We start from the raw sequence: 17,711 nt of genomic DNA, 5'->3' as shown, positions 1-17,711 counted from the left end.
TTATTCTCAACCCTTGGGTATGAGAGGAAGAGGAGGAAATACATAGACTGACTGGAACACCCACTGTGTCACTAGGGCGTCTACCGCTACTGCCTGAGGGTCTCTTGACCAGGCGCAATAACTCTGCAGCTTTTTGTTGAGGTGGGACGCCATCATGTCTATCTGTGGCAGTCCCCACCGAACTGCAATCTGTGCGAAGACTTCCTGATGAAGTCTCCACTCTCCAGGACGCATGTCTGGTGAGGAAGTCTGCTTCCCAGTTGTTCACTTCCGGAATGAACACTGTTGACAGTGCTCTTACATGATTCTCTGCACAGCGAAGAATTCTGGTGGCTTTCGCCATCGCCACTCTGCTTCTTGTGCCGCCTTGGCGGTTTACATGAGCTACTGCGGTGACGTCTGACTGGATTAGAACCGGTTGGTCGCGAAGAAAGGTCTCCGCTTGACGTAGGGCATTGTATATGACTTGACCAAAAGACTTTGGAAATTTCTTCCCTGTGTGACTGCTCCCCAGCCTCGGAGGCTCGCGTCCGTGGTCACCAGGATCCAGTCCTGAATGCCGAATCTGCGGCCCTCTATAAGGTGAGCACTCTGCAGCCACCACAGGAGAGATACCCTGGCCCTGGGGGATAGGGTGATCAACTGATGAATCCGTAGATGTGACCCGGACCACTTGTCCAGTAGGTCCCATTTGAAGTCCTCGCATGGAAACTGCCTAGGGGAATGTTTTTCCCAGGACTCGAGGGCAGTGATGCACTGACACCTGTCTTGGTTTCAAATAGGTCCCTGACTAGAGTCATGAGTTCCTGGGCCTTCTCTATCTGAAGGTAAACCCATTTCTGGTCTGTATCCAGAATCAAAGCCAAGAAGGGCAGACGAGTTATAGGAACCAACTGTGACCTTGGGAAATTGAGAATCCAGCCGTGTTGCTGTGACACCTTCAGCGAAAGTGACATGCAGTTGAACAACTGCTCTTTTGATCTCGCCCTTATTAGGAGATCGTAAGTATGGGATAACTGTGACTCCTTGCTTGCGTAGGAGCACCATTATTTCCGCCAATTACCCTGAAATTGGTAATGACAATCCTGTACCGCAAGTGTCAGGTATGCCTGATGGGGTGGATAAATGGGAACATGAAGGTATGCAGCCTTTATGTCTAGATACACCATCAAATCCCCCCCTTCCAGGCTGGCGATGATCGCTCTGGGCGATTCCACTTTAAATTTGAACCTTTTCAAGTATAGGTTCAGAGATTTAATTTTAAAATAGGTCTGACCGAACCGTACGGTTTCGGGACTACAGCCAAGGAGGGGAACCTTGAGCACCACCTGTTGGAGATACAATGTGTGAATTGTATTTAATATTATCTCCCTTTCTGGGGGAGAAGCCGGTAGGTCCGATAAGAAAAAAACGGCGAGGAGGCACCTTTCGAATTCCAGCTTGTAACCCTGAGAAACAATTTTTATTGCCCCGGGATCCACCTGTGAGTGAACTCAGATGTGGCTGAAGAGTCGAAGACGTGCTCCCACTGGGACGGACTCCCTTAGCGGAGCTCCAGCGTCATGCGGTGGATGTAGTAGAGGCCGGGGAGGACTTCTGTTCCTGGGAACTAGCTGTGCCCTGTGCCCTTACCTCTGGTAAGAAAGGACGCTCCTCGTACTTTCTTGTTATTCTGCGACCGAAAGGACTGCATTTGATAATGTCGTGCTTTCTTAGGCTGTGAGGGAATAGAAGGCAAAAGATCAGAATTACCAGCTATAGCTGTGGAGACCAGGTCCGAGAGCCCTTCTCCACACAATTCCTCAGCCTTGTAAGGTAAACCTTCCACATGCCTCTTTTAGTCGGCATCACCTGTCCATTGCATGTTCCACAGGACACGTCTAGCAGAAAATCGACATAGCGTTGACTCTAGAACACAGTAGACTAATGTCTCTTTGGGCATGTTATATTATATATATATATATATATATATACACATATATATATATATATATACATATATATATATATATATATATATATATATATATATACATATACACACAAGACAGCACTATATATATATATATATATATATATATATATATATATATATATATATATATATATATATATATATATACACACACACACACACATACACATATACTAGGGTCAATAACATGGTATCCTTATCTAGGGTTTCAATCTCCGCTGATAAGGTATCTGTCCACGCTGCTACAGCGCAATAGACCCATGCCGACACAATCGCCGGTCTGAGTAGTGTACCAGAATGTGTGTAAATGGACTTCAAAGTACTTTTACTGCATGCTATCTGCAGGATCCCTGAGGATAGCTGTTAAGTCAGCACTACCTTTTGGGTAAACGTGACAAAGCTTTGTCCACCCTAGGGGAAGATTCCCATCGTATCCTGGCCCTAGTAGGGAAAGGATACGCCATGAGAATTCTTTGTGGGAATCTGCAGTCTCTTGTCTAAAGATTCCCGCTCTTTTTCTTCATGAGAGGAGGGAAATTTACCTCAGCTTTCTTCCCCTTAAACATGTGTACCCTTGTGTCAGGGACAGATGAGTCATCAGTGATATGCAAAACATCTTTTATTACAATAATCATATATTGAATACTTTTCTGCCAGTCTTGGCTGTAACTTTGCATTATCGTAGTCGACACTGGAGTCAGACTCCGTGTCGATATCAGTGTCTATTAGTTTGGATAGTGAGCGTTGTGAGACTCAGAAGGTCTCTGCGACATAGGGACAGACATGTGTAGATTCACTGTCTGTTCTCACTCTTTTGTGCAATAAATTTACCTTAGCACTAAATTTCACATATCCAATCAAGTGTCGGCGTTGTCGACGGAGACACCACTCACACACACATTTGCTCCATCTCCTCCTTAGGAGAGCCTTTTACCTCAGACATGTCGACACACACGTACCGACACACCACACACTCAGGGAATGCTCATCTGAAGATAATTCCCCCACAAGGCCCTTTGGAGAGACAGAGAGAGAGTATGCCAGCACACACCCCAGCGCTATATAACCCAGGAAAAAACACAGCAATTTAATGTTCACCCATTAGCGCTGTTATTATCTGCGCCGAATTATGTGCCCCCCCTCTTCTTTAAAACCCTCTCTTCTACTGTGGTATAAGCAGGGGAGAGTCCGGGGAGCTTCCTCTCAGCGGTGCTGTGGAGAAAAACATGGCGCTGGTGAGTGCTGAGGGAGAAGCCCCGCCCCCTCGACGGCGGGCTTCTGTCCCGCTAAAAGTGTAAAATTGGCGGGGGCTCCTGCATATATACAGTGTCCAGCTGTATATATGCTCCTTTTGCCAAATAAGAGGTTTATATTGCTGCCCAGGGCGCACCCCCCTGCGCCCTGCACCCTTACAGTGACCGGAGTATGTGAGGTGTGTGGGAGCAATGGCGCACAGCTGCAGTGCTGTGTGTTACCTCAGTGAAGATCATGAAGTCTTCTGCCGCCTGTGAAGTCTTCTTTTCTTCTCATACTCACCCGGCTTCTATCTTCCGGCTCTGCGAGGGGGGCAGCGGCGCGGCTCTGGGACGGACGGCGAGGGTGAGATCCTGCGTACCAATCCCTCTGGAGCTAATGGTGTCCAGTAGCCTAAGAAGCAGGACCTAGCTTCAGAGAGTAGGGCTGCTTCTCTCCCCTCAGTCCCTCGATGCAGGGAGTCTGTTGCCAGCAGAGCTCCCTGAAAATAAAAAACCTAACAAAATACTTTCTATCAGTAAACTCAGGAGAGCTCACTGAAAAGCACCCAGCTCCTCTGGGCACAGTATCAAACTGAGGTCTGGAGGAGGGGCATAGAGGGAGGAGCCAGTGCACACCAGGAACTAAATTCTTTCTTAAAGTGCCCATGTCTCCTGCGGAGCCCGTCTATCCCCATGGTCCTTACGGAGTCCCCAGCATCCTCTAGGACGTTAGAGAAAGCAAGATTAACATATTACACTTCAGTTCCCCCATGTGTCACTCCAGCCCCCCATGCCACTGTAGTAGCCCTTCATGTGTCCAGCAGCCCCAGCCACATGTGTCCAGTAGCCCCTGCTCCAAACCTGAGGTGGTCCATGCAGAGGTAGCTGTAATCCCACTCTGCTTGCCAGTGGGTTCTCACCTAGTATCCGGCACCCTCAGTCCACTTAGTGATGCTGGCACTGCGTGCCCAGCTGGATCTTTTGCGGTCACCTGACCTCAAATGTCAGGAGCCACATCTGAATGAAGAAAGAGCCGCATGCGGCTCAAGAGCCACTGGTTGGCCACCGCTGGTCTAGGGACTATCTGCAACAGACGTGTCCAGTGTATATTGCCACACGATTACTGGAGCAGACACATGTATAATGTCGTTCAGTGTCTTTTACACAGAAGTGGGCTGATCAGTTCAGGGCAGAAAAAATAAGAATTTACTTACCGATAATTCTATTTTCGGAGTCCGTAGTGGATGCTGGGGTTCCTGAAAGGACCATGGGGAATAGCGGCTCCGCAGGAGACAGGGCACAAAAAGTAAAGCTTTAGGATCAGGTGGTGTGCACTGGCTCCTCCCCCTATGACCCTCCTCCAAGCCAGTTAGGTACTGTGCCCGGACGAGCGTACACAATAAGGGAGGAATTTTGAATCCCGGGTAAGACTCATACCAGCCACACCAATCACACCGTACAACTTTTGATCTAAACCCAGTTAACAGTATGATAACAGCGGAGCCTCTGAAAAGATGGCTCACAACAATAATAACCCGATTTTTGTAACTATGTACAAGTATTGCAGATAATCCGCACTTGGGATGGGCGCCCAGCATCCACTACGGACTCCGAGAAATAGAATTATCGGTAAGTAAATTCTTATTTTCTCTATCGTCCTAGTGGATGCTGGGGTTCCTGAAAGGACCATGGGGATTATACCAAAGCTCCCAAACGGGCGGGAGAGTGCGGATGACTCTGCAGCACCGAATGAGAGAACTCCAGGTCCTCTTTTGCCAGGATATCAAATTTGTAGAATTTTACAAACGTGTTCTCCCCTGACCACGTAGCCGCTCGGCAGAGTTGTAATGCCGAGACCCCTCGGGCAGCCGCCCAAGATGAGCCCACCTTCCTTGTGGAATGGGCCTTAACCGATTTAGACTGTGGCAGGCCTGCCTCAGAATGTGCAAGTTGAATTGTGTTACAAATCCAACGAGCAATCGCCTGCTTAGAAGCAGGCGCACCCAACTTGTTGGGTGCATACAGTATAAACAGCGAGTCAGATTTTCTGACTCCAGCTGTCCTGGAACATATTTTCATGGCCCTGACAACTCCTAGCAACTTGGAGTCCTCCAAGTCCCTAGTAGGTGCAAGGCACCACAATAAGCTGGTTCAGGTGAAACACTGACACCACCTTAGGGAGAGAACTGGGGACGAGTCCGCAGCTCTGCCCTGTCCGAATGGACAAACAGATATGGGCTTTTTTGAGAAAAAACCACCAATTTGACACTCGCCTGGTCCAGGCCAGGGCCAAGAGCATGGTCACTTTTTATGTGAGATGCTTCAAATCCACATATTTGACTGGTTTTAAACCAATGTGATTTGAGGAATCCCAGAACTACGTTGAGATCCCACAGTGCCACTGGAGGCACAAAAAAGGGGTTTGTATATGCAATACTCCCTTGACAAACTTCTGGACTTCAGGAACTGAAGCCAATTCTTTCTGGAAGAAAATTTACAGGGCCGAATTTGAACCTTAATGGACCCCAATTTGAGGCCCATAGACACTCCTGTTTGCAGGAAATGCAGGAAACGACCGAGTTGAAATTTCTTTGTGGGGCCTTCCTGGCCTCACACCACGCAACATATTTTCGCCACACGTGGTGATAATGTTGTGCGGTCACCTCCTTTCTGGCTTTGACCAGGGTAGGAATGACCTCTTCCGGAATGCCTTTTTTCCCTTAGGATCCGGCTTTCCATCGCCATGCCGACAAACGCAGCTGCGGTAAGTCTTGGAACAGACATGGTACTTGCTGAAGCAAGTCCCTTCTTAGCGGCAGAGGCCATAAGACCTCTGTAAGCATCTCTTGAAGTTCCGGGTACCAAGTCCTTCTTGGCCAATCCGGAGCCATGAGTATAGTTCTTACTCCTCTACGTCTTATAATTCTCAGCACCTTAGGTATGAGAAGCAGAGGAGGGAACACATACACCGACTGGTACACCCACGGTGTTACCAGAACGTCCACATCTATTGCCTGAGGGTCTCTTGACCTGGCGCAATACCTGTCCCGTTTTTTGTTCAGACGGGACGCCATCATGTCCACCTTTGGTATTTCCCAACGGTTTACAATCATGTGGAAAAAACTTCTCAATGAAGTTTCCACTCTCCCGGGTGGAGGTCGTGCTGAGGAAGTCTGCTTCCCAGTTTCCATTCCCGGGATGAAAAACTGCTGACAGTGTTATCACATGATTTTCCGCCCAGCGAAAAGTCCTTGCAGTTTCTGCCATTGCCCTCCTGCTTCTTGTGTCGCCCTGTCTGTTTACGTGGGCGACTGCCGTGATGTTTTTCCCACTGGATCAATACCGGCTGACCTTGAAGCAGAGGTCTTGCTAAGCTTAGAGCATTATAAATTTACCCTTAGCTCCAGTATATTTATGTGGAGAAAAGTCTCCATACTTGATCACACTCCCTGGAAATTTTTTCCTTGTGTGACTGCTCCCCAGCCTCTCAGGCTGGGCTCCGTGGTTACCAGCATCCAATCCTGAATGCCGAATCTGCTGCCCTCTAGAAGATGAGCACTCTATAACCACCACAGGAGAGACACCCTTGTCCTTGGATATTGGGTTATCCGCTGATGCATCTGAAGATGCGATCCGGACCATTTGTCCAGCAGATCCCACTGAAAAGTTCTTACGTGAAATCTGCCGAATGGAATTGCTTCGTAGGAAGCCACCATTTTTACCAGGACCCTTGTGCAATGATGCACTGTTTTTAGGAGGTTCCTGACTTGCTCGGATAACTCCCTGGCTTTCTCTTCCGGGAGAAACACCTTTTTCTGGACTGTGTCCAGAATCATCCCTAGGCACAGCAGACGTGTCGTCGGGATCAGCTGCGATTTTGGAATATTTAGAATCCACCCGTGCTGATTGTAGCAGTATCCGAGATAGTGCTACTCCGACCTCCAACTGTTCCCTGGACTATGCCCCTATCAGGAGATCGTCCAAGTAAGGGATAATTAAGACGCCTTTTCTTTGAAGAATCATCAATTCGGCCATTACCTTGGTAAAGACCCCAGGGTGCCGTGGACAATCCAAACGGCAGCGTCTGAAACTGATAGTGACAGTTCTGCACCACGAACCTGAGGTACCCTTAGTGAGAAGGGCAAATTTGGGACATAGAGGTAAGCATCCCTGATGTCCCGGGACACTATATAGTCCCCTTATTCCTGGTTCGTTATCACTGCTCTGAGTGACTTCATCTTAATTTGAACCTTTGTAAGTGTTCCAAAAAAAATTTTTAGAATAAATCTCACCTAGCCTTCTGGCTTCAGTACCACAATATAGTGTGGAATAATACCCCTTTTCTGTAGTAGGAGGGGTAATTTAATTATCACCTGCTGGGAATACAGCTTGTGAATTTTTTCCCATACTACCTCCTTGTCGGAGGGAGACTTGGTAAAGCAGACTTCAGGAGCCTGCGAAGGGGAAACGTCTCGACATTCCCATCTGTACCCCCGGGATACTACTTGTAGGATCCAGGGGTCCTGTACGGTCTCAGCGCCATGCTGAGAACTTGTCAGACGCGGTGGAACGCTTCTGTTCCTGGGAATGGGCTGCCTGCTGCAGTCTTCTTCCCTTTCCTCTATCCCTGGGCAGATATGATCTTATAGGGACGAGAGGACTGAGGCTGAAAAGACGGTGTCTTTTTCTGCAGAGATGTGACTTAGGGTAAAAAACGGTGGATTTTCCAGCAGTTGCCGTGACCACCAGGTCCGATGGACCGACCCCAAACAAGTCCTCTTCCTGTATACGGCCATACTGTGCCGTTTGGAATCTGCATCACCTGACCACTGTCGTGTCCATAACATCTTCTGGCAGTTATGGACATCGCGTTTATTCATGATGCCAGAGTGCAAATATCCCTCTGTGCATCTCGCATATATAGAAATGCTCTATAGTCAATAAAATACTGTCCCTGTCAAGGGTATCAATATTTTTAGTCAGGGAATCCGACCAAGCCACCCTAGCTCTGCACATCCAGGCTGAGGCGATCGCTGGCCGCAGTATAACACCAGTATGTGTGTATATACTTTTTATTATATTTTCCAGCCTTGTCAGCAGGTCCTTGAGGACGGCCCTATCTATAGACGGTACCGCCACTTGTTTTGATAAGCGTGTGAGCGCCTTATCCACCTTAAAGGGTGTTTCCCAACGCGCCCTAACTTCTGGCGGGAAAGGGTATACCGCCCATAATTTTCTATCGGGGGGAACCCACGCATCATCACACACTTTATTTAATTTATCTGATTCAGGAAAAACTATGGTAGTTTTTTCACATCCCACATAATACCCTCTTTTGTGGTACTTGTAGTATCAGAAATACGTAACACCTCCTTCATTGCCTTTAACGTGTGGCCCTAATAAGGAATACGTTTGTTTATTCACCGTCGACACTGGATTCAGTGTCCCTGTCTGTGTCTGTGTCGACCGACTAAAGTAAACGGGCGTTTAAAACCCTTGACGGTGTTTTTGAGACGTCTGGACCGTACTAATTGTTTGTCGGCCGTCTCATGTCGTCAACCGACCTTGCAGCGTGTTGACATTATCACGTAATTTCCTAAATAAGCCATCCATTCCGGTGTCGACTCCCTAGAGAGTGACATCACCATTACAGGCAATTGCTCCGCCTCCTCACCAACATCGTCCTCCTACCTGTCGACACACACGTACCGACACACAGCACACACACAGGGAATGCTCTGATAGAGGACAGGACCCACTAGCCCTTTGGAGAGACAGAGGGAGAGTTTGCCAGCACACACCAAAAACGCTATAATTATATAGGGACAACCTTATATAAGTGTTTTCCCTTATAGCATCTTAATATATATATATAAGCATATCGCCAAATTAGTGCCCCCCCTCTCTGTTTTAACCCTGTTTCTGTAGTGCAGTGCAGGGGAGAGCCTGGGAGCCTTCCCTCCAGCCTTTCTGTGAGGGAAAATGGCGCTGTGTGCTGAGGAGATAGGCTCCGCCCCTTTTTCGGCGGCCTCGTCTCCCGCTCTTAACGGATTCTGGCAGGGGTTAAATATCTCCATATAGCCTCCGGAGGCTATATGTGAGGTATTTTTAGCCAAAATAGGTATTCATTTGCCTCCCAGGGCGCCCCCCTCCCAGCGCCCTGCACCCTCAGTGACTGCCGTGTGAAGTGTGCTGAGAGGAAAATGGCGCACAGCTGCAGTGCTGTGCGCTACCTTTAGAAGACTGAGGAGTCTTCTGCCGCCGATTCTGGACCTCTTCTTACTTCAGCATCTGCAAGGGGGCCGGCGGCAAGGCTCCGGTGACCATCCAGGCTGTACCTGTGATCGTCCCTCTGGAGCTGATGTCCAGTAGCCAAGAAGCCAATCCATCCTGCACGCAGGTGAGTTCACTTCTTCTCCCCTAAGTCCCTCGTTGCAGTGATCCTGTTGCCAGCAGGACTCACTGTAAAATAAAAAACCTAAGCTAAACTTTCCTAAGCAGCTCTTTAGGAGAGCCACCTAGATTGCACCCTTCTCGGCCGGGCACAAAAATCTAACTGGCTTGGAGGAGGGTCATAGGGGGAGGAGCCAGTGCACACCACCTGATCCTAAAGCTTTACTTTTTGTGCCCTGTCTCCTGCGGAGCCGCTATTCCCCATGGTCCTTTCAGGAACCCCAGCATCCACTAGGACGATAGAGAAACCATAGTTAATTAGCCACCTGAGCCGGAGGGAGGGGCGACCGGGGGAGGGCCTTTGTCCCCACTGCTGACGTTCACCCCAGGGTACTATGTGGCCTCCGAATTTATCCCCGGAGCCTGTGATCCCCGATGGTCTAGCGGGGGAACACCTGAGGCGAACGCCCCGCGTCAGCGCTGTCCGGTAGCCTCCAACCCGAGACAGCCAGGCTGCGTAAACAAAAGCAACTTCCCGCAAGCAGTAAAGTCGCCTTACCTTTTCTTCTCGTGCTCCGGCCGCAGCCTAGGATTGTCAGGGTGGGCCTACTAGCTAACCCCGGCTGGCACCTGTCGAAATCTCCAGCGTAATTACTGGTATCACAGCACCGGCGGGAAGTTGTTGGAGCGGCTGCCGCAATACGTCTAAGATGCATAGCGCAGCATGCTCTAAAAAAGGTTATATAAAATAATAAAGTTTAAAAAAGCCTGGGACTGTGAAACAGTCCCACCGTTTTACATGTGGTACGGCTCCTGCCGCACCAAATAAAAAACTGACTTCCCTTGGCGGGGTTATAGGGGAGCTCAAAAGCTTAACCGTTTGGTGTCCAATCCTTATCCAACCACCTACACCCCACGTCAATCCTGTGGATCAACTGTGGACCCTGAAGAAGAAAGATATGGGGTTTTTTTTATACAATAAATTCTGTTTCCCCTGTACACTGCAAGCTTGTAAGACCCCACTAAACCCACGCCATGAGTTATGAACACTGGTCGCTTCATCTGTGTGTAGGCAACTTTAATAAAACAGAAACAGGTCTGCTCACAGAAGGCCATCACAACTACTGTACATCTCGCATCTAGTGGATATATAGGAGGAACTATTAACTAATAAATCAACATCAGCCCGTCATAATCTGTTAGGCCATCCATCAAATTCTGAATATTCTCATTACTCAAAATATTGTTTTGGAGACACAAACTTCCAGTGTGTCCTTCTTCTCTACTCAGGCAGCCTTTATGAGGCATGCGTTTAAGATACCGCCCGGCGGTACCGACGCAGTAATCCCAACAGGGGTACAATCCCATTGATGGAATACCGGCGAGGTAGGCGATTCTCCCTCTGTGGGGATCCACGACACCCATATAAGGAGAATAGAACCTATGGTAAGCGAAGTGAGCCACTGTGCCCGCAAGGGGCCTCCATGCACTTGCCCCGCTACCGGCACTATGGCGCCCGGTATGCCGCTGTCGGTATAGTGACAGCCGGCATCCTGTACGCCGGGATCCCAGTTGTTGTTTTCTTACCAGTATCTTGGGGGTCAATTCAATTAGGGGAAATGTTCTGATCCCCTCGAGTCAGGGCGGCTACATGCAGCGCTTACTGTGCCGCCAAATTTGCAGATGTTTGTTTGCAGCCCCATAGGGCAGAGTACAAAAATCAGCGAGTCCGGGATGAGATCAGGTCGCGAGGGGAGTGACTCCTGCTGCAGTTGCTGCCATTTATAAGCCGTTGCGATGGCAACTCAGCCCTAACTGAATTGACCCCTTTAAAACAACTGGATACTACAATTCTATTTTCCGTGGCTTAAATAGAACACGTCAAAAATAAAGAGAGATAACTATCATTGCTTTGTAAGACTCTCTTTAGCCACATGTGAATAAACAAATCAATCTAAATACCCATTCTGTCTGTGTGATAGGAACGTAAGGTGGTTAATGACTGACAAATCAAGGTTAAAGCATGATTAATATTTTACTGTACTAGTCTCCTTTGATGCTTGTTTTTCTGGACTATGCAGGTGAATCACTGGTTTGGTTTCTATTAGGTCTCCTGCAAGTGACGTTTTTCTATATTAATAATTCTGGCTAAGTTTCAAATGTTAAGTAATGTTGCATTTAGTATATTAAGGAAAATCTATGATTTGCTTTTTTAAATAAAATCCCTATTCTTCATGACAAGTCATTCTTAGCTTCCTCCCCTCTTCCATTAATCTCCCTGTAATTTGCTGAAATGTGGTGGCAGATTGAAGTACTATTATGTTCCATAATTGAAAACCTGACAGCGGAGTGCGGTGGTAGTAGGCGTGATAAAAATCTTAATGCTATTTAAGATAAACAGATAGTTAGAGCTGTGTGTCGGAAAATGAATGAAGTCAACGTCAGCCAAGCAAACTTGTATAACGAGAATCATCTTTACCATGCTGCATCTGCATTATTTATCCGTGTTTCACTCGGGAGAACTATAAAACTACAGCTTAATACATTAAAGTTCAAAACAAAATAGTTTCTCAGAAAAATATTAGTAGATGTCCACCCAAAATGAAAGGTTTCTTTTTAAAAGTCCAACTGCAGCTAGTTATTGCATGTATGAGAACCATATTGCTTGGGAAATGCATAAACCCCACTCGCTACTTCTCATTGGCACCTGTAACTGGTCATACATATGTGGCGCAGTCATCTAGTCACTGGTATACATAACCTACGCACACATCATATGCCGACACAGACACTCCTTAGGCGATGGCAGTGCTATAGACTCAAATTCTCCAGCCAGCCTCTGCAGAAGTGGCTTCAGACAACGGAGAGGAATAAGATGGACCCCCTTGCCACTGTGCAGGTTAGAGTTGGTATAGTAACTTGAAATATTTAATTTATGAGGATATCTTTTCCAATGTGTATGTCTATTGGATACTAGTGGGGGTAAAAAGTCAGGCATAAACACACATCAGAAATATTATCCAAAATGAAAATCTACCTTATTGGGGTCATTCAAGCATTGGGGGTAATTCAGACCTGATCGCTCGCTAGCAGTTTTTTGCAGCGCTGCGATCAGGTAGTCGCCACCTACAGGGGAGTGTATTTTAGCTGTGCAAGTGTGAGATCGCATGTGCAGCCGAGCGGTGCAAAAAGATCTTTTGCAATTTCTGAGCAGCCCAGGACTTACTCAGCCGCTGAGATCACTTCAGCCTGTCTAGGACCGGAATTGACGTCAGACACCCGCCCTGCAAACGCCTAGACACACATTGTCACGAACCGGTCTCTTACCTTTGCGGGTTCTGGGGTTCATCCGTTGCCAGTGCGGTTGCTCGCGGTGCTGTGCGCCCGTGTGGGGACGCGGCGTGATCAGTGGCACAGGTAATGCAGAGTCTGGGAACTGTGAGTGCGGGGACCAGATGGCCTAAGGCACTGCGGTGTGTCTGCTGTATAGGAGGTGGCCATGTTGGAGACCAAATAGGTAATACAGAGCACTTGTGAAAACACCTGTGGGCAGGTGTAAGCCAATCCCGTGCTTGTGCTGCCTTTAAGTAGGCTGGGATTATGTTACTCTGGGCCAGTGCTTTGTTGTATCAACGCTGTGCTCTAGCTCTGAGCTCTCTCCGTGCATTCCTGTGTGATTCCCGTGGTCCAGATATCGCCTCCGTTCCCAGAGGCCCGTCTGCAGCCTTCACTGCTAAAGATCCACCGGCTCCCCGCTGTGCTGTCAGTTAATCACGCATCTACTGGTAACAATTGGATTCCCAGAGTCTTGCATGAGGAAACCCTGTCTGCCTGCTTTCAACCATACAGAGTTTGGAGGATTCCACTAACTTCAGCTGTTCGTTTGTTCTGCTCTGCATTTAACCCGTTCATCACTTATATCATCTGCTACAGTCTCACAGTGATCTCCGGAACTCGCAAGTAACCCAATTTAGTACTTTTACTTTCTATGTTGCCATTACAAGGATAATTCTTCACAGTCTCTCAGTTACCTCTCAAAACTTCATTGCAAATCCTCACAGTTATTTCTTCATGTCTGCATTACCCAGTTAAACACATTCTACAGTTCAGCATCAAAGCTTGTTTATATTTGGACAATTCAACATTTATTCTCCAGTCTGTTTTAAACGCAATTCCATGAACATTTCTTTTATTTTTTCTTTAAGATATATCCTGCATATTATTTCTATTATTCATGCAATACGTCAGTATACTATGGGGATTAATAACTTGCCATTTACCACTTTACTGAATTGTTATTTTCAATAAATATATGAAACGTAAATTTCTTCGTCCTCCCTGCTTTCTTCATACCCCAGCACCTACACCTGTGGTTGGTCCCGGGTTAACAGATTCACAAAAACACCCGGACCTGACACACACATGTTTATCCAACCACTCCCTGAAAACGGTCAGTTGCCACCCACAAACGCCCTCTTCCTGTCAATCTCCTTGCGATCGGCTGTGCGAATGGATACTTCGGAAAACCCTTCACACAGCAACGATCCGGTTTGTACCCGAGTGATGCGCCTGCACACAGCGGTGCATACGCATGCGCAGTTCTGTCCTAATCTTAGCGCTGCAAAAAACGCTAGCAAGCAATCAGGTCTGAATTACCCCCATTGTCCCTAGTTTTGACATTGAGAATGCATGCATGTAGATACTGTGAGAAAAACGGTTAGAAATGGGTGGACTGTGCCAAATCTTACGTCCTAATAGAAAATTGATAGGAAAAGACCCCCTCCCCCCCCCACACACACAAGAAGTGCCCTCTCCAAAATCCAAATTCAACTACTCAGAGTAGGCATGCAGCATCAACGGGACATTTGTGCTGCATTAATACAACTCTGTGGTTTATGACTGATCTTTGACATGTAGGGTAATATTATCAATAGGGTGTCACTTTTTTTTTTTTTTTTTTTTTTGTAACCACCATATTTTTTTATGATGTTTCTTATCACTGGTGATTAGAACTATAACAATTACTTTAATTAACTTGACAATTCTTTCGCAATTTTCTGAGGATATATTATCCTCTCCTTTGGTGGCAGTAGCTAATTGCAGGAATTGTTCAAGTAATCCCCATGATTAACCCTTTCCTTATTTGACAGATTTGTAAAACGACCGAGTAATCATGATGGGTCCCGCGATTACTACAGAAAACACCTTGATTATTTAAATTACCAGATGATACTGCAATTTCAATAGATTTAACTTTAAAAAATGCACCTCTAGTGTTACATTCCACTGGGATGTAGCTAGGACCCTAACCTGCTCACCTCTCTGGACAAATAACACCGTAATGTCAGCTTAAGGTGTGGGAAGTCTGGTTTACTCACCATAATGTACTCCTCTTCAATCAGATTAACACCTAGAGAAAAAAAAAAACAAATATTAATGCACACATAGTAAAAAGGCTACATCATACGCACAACTATCCGATAAATCCTGGGGAAATTTAAATGGCAAAAGTGCAAGTGCAGATTCACTTACAGTATACAATTTACTCTACCCTGCCCATACACTCTCAGCACTGGCTCCAGCACTCTGTAACAGGAAATGCTAGAAATCCACAGGGGGGAATTTGCAGATAAATATGTAAAGAATTAACATAATCTCCAAACCAAATAGACATTGAAGTGGGTCAGGGGGCACGGTAGAATGGATCAGACACATACCTTGCAGCAGGGATTCATATTACTTAATACATTTAGGACGCTCATAGCACCAAAACTACAGGCTCACCCAGTCAGGTGCTCAGTACCCAAGCAACAGGTACAAATACTAGTCACAGTGCCAGACTACATCACGCAGAAGATGTAGGGGTGTATTGTTAAAGTGAAGAAGTACGCTCTTCTTGGTATGAAAGCATAAAATGTTTGAGTCCCAGGTTCTCATCTTGCCTCCTCATGTCGGTTGTGTAGCAACTTTACATTCTCCATTATCTCTTTTTGACACACATATACAAAGTTTATATTATGGTTATTGGGCCTTATTCAGTATGCATCGATTCTGAGATGCGATCGCATACTCCCGAATATTGGCCCAGTGCAAACTGCGCGGGCCGGGAGATGCAATCTACACTGCATGATTGTCAGGCATAGGCTTCGTGGGGCGGTGAGGCGAAAATGCGGGTGTATCTGGGCAGTTTTCGGGGCTGCCGCGTGACATCACACATGGCAGGTGCGATGGGGAAAATGGGGGAGGACCAACTGCCTTCGCAGTCAGGCTGCACTTGCAGGGGGCTTCCCTTATTCAGTGATGCAATTGCAATTGAATTGCGATAGCATCGCTGACGGCCATTTGCATGCTGGTTGGCCTTTCCCTGTGCTGGGCGGCCCCCAGCATGCGATTGCAAGGTGTTACAGTTCTGCTAATTTAGCAAAACTGTAACTGTTGCTGAATGAGGAACACTGTCCTTTACCCAGTCAAACAGTTGTCTTGGAGCCATAATTTGTTCTGTAAAAAGACGCTGTAAACTAGACCTAGCTGCCAGCCTCAGTTCTGCCAAGTCCATCACATGAATTCTTCCCATGAGAAGAAGTGGCAAAAAAGTGCCACTCAGCCGGAATCCCAAAATCACCTTGATGATGTAAGAAGCGAAGTGATGGAAACAAAAATAAGATTTTACTTACCGATAAATCTATTTCTCGTAGTCCGTAGTGGATGCTGGGGACTCCGTCAGGACCATGGGGATTAGCGGCTCCGCAGGAGACAGGGCACAAAAATAAAGCTTTAGGATCAGGTGGTGTGCACTGGCTCCTCCCCCTATGACCCTCCTCCAAGCCTCAGTTAGGTTTTTGTGCCCATCCGAGCAGGGTGCAATCTAGGTGGCTCTCCTAAAGAGCTGCTTAGAAAAAGTTTTTAGGTTTTTTATTTTACAGTGAGTCCTGCTGGCAACAGGCTCACTGCAACGAGGGACTTAGGGGAGAAGAAGTGAACTCACCTGCGTGCAGGATGGATTGGCTTCTTAGGCTACTGGACACCATTAGCTCCAGAGGGATCGAACACAGGCCCAGCCATGGAGTCCGGTCCCGGAGCCGCGCCGCCGACCCCCTTGCAGATGCCGAAGTGAAGAGGTCCAGAAACCGGCGGCAGAAGACTTTTCAGTCTTCATGAGGTAGCGCACAGCACTGCAGCTGTGCGCCATTGTTGTCACACACTTCACACCAGCGGTCACGGAGGGTGCAGGGCGCTGCGGGGGGCGCCCTGGGCAGCAATGAGAATACCTTGTTCTGGCTAAAAAATACATCACATATACCCCCTGGGGCTATATGGATGTATTTAACCCCTGCCAGGTCTCACAAACACCGGAGAAGAGCCCGCCGAAATAGGGGGCGGGGCCTATCTCCTCAGCACACAGCGCCATTTTCCTGCTTAGCTCCGCTGCGAGGAAGGCTCCCAGGACTCTCCCCTGCACTGCACTACAGAAACAGGGTAAAACAGAGAGGGGGGGGGCACTTTTTTGGCGTTTTTTGATATATTAAGCTGCTATAAGGGAGACAACACTTCTATAGGGTTGTTCCTATATATTTATAGCGCTTGGGTGTGTGCTGGCAAACTCTCCCTCTGTCTCCCCAAAGGGCTAGTGGGGTCCTGTCTTCGATAAGAGCATTCCCTGTGTGTCTGCTGTGTGTCGGTACGTGTGTGTCGACATGTATGAGGACGATGTTGGTGTGGAGGCGGAGCAATTGCCGGTAATGGTGATGTCACCCCCTAGGGAGTCGACACCGGAATGGAAAGCTCCCAAACGGGCGGGAAAGTGCGGATGACTCTGCAGCACCGAATGAGAGAACTCCAGGTCCTCTTTAGCCAGGGTATCAAATTTGTAGCCGCCCAAGATGAGCCCACCTTCCTTGTGGAATGGGCCTTGACAGATTTAGGCTGTGGCAGGCCTGCCACAGAATGTGCAAGTTGAATTGTGCTACAAATCCAACGAGCAATCGTCTGCTTAGAAGCAGGAGCACCCAGCTTGTTGGGTGCATACAGTATAAACAGCGAGTCAGATTTTCTGACTCCAGCCGTCCTTGAAATATATATTTTCAATGCCCTGACAACGTCCAGCAACT

The 17,711-nt window shown here is 47.5% G+C and overlaps 1 protein-coding gene across 1 annotated transcript in view; it reads right to left on the bottom strand.

The window, feature by feature from the left end:
- MTMR4 (myotubularin related protein 4) overlaps positions 1–17,711 on the bottom strand; it is a 253,888-nt gene that overhangs the window by 217,174 nt on the left and 19,003 nt on the right. Inside the window, exon 2 of the mRNA XM_063956193.1 lies at positions 14,982–15,013. Within this exon, the coding sequence (XP_063812263.1) occupies positions 14,982–14,984 (3 nt within the window). The 5' untranslated portion in view covers positions 14,985–15,013. The remainder of the gene's footprint in view (positions 1–14,981; positions 15,014–17,711) is intronic.

The sequence above is a fragment of the Pseudophryne corroboree genome, chromosome 2 (assembly GCF_028390025.1).
Source record: "Pseudophryne corroboree isolate aPseCor3 chromosome 2, aPseCor3.hap2, whole genome shotgun sequence".
Classification (NCBI taxonomy): domain Eukaryota; kingdom Metazoa; phylum Chordata; class Amphibia; order Anura; family Myobatrachidae; genus Pseudophryne; species Pseudophryne corroboree.
This window is presented reverse-complemented; position numbering and strand designations above follow the sequence as displayed.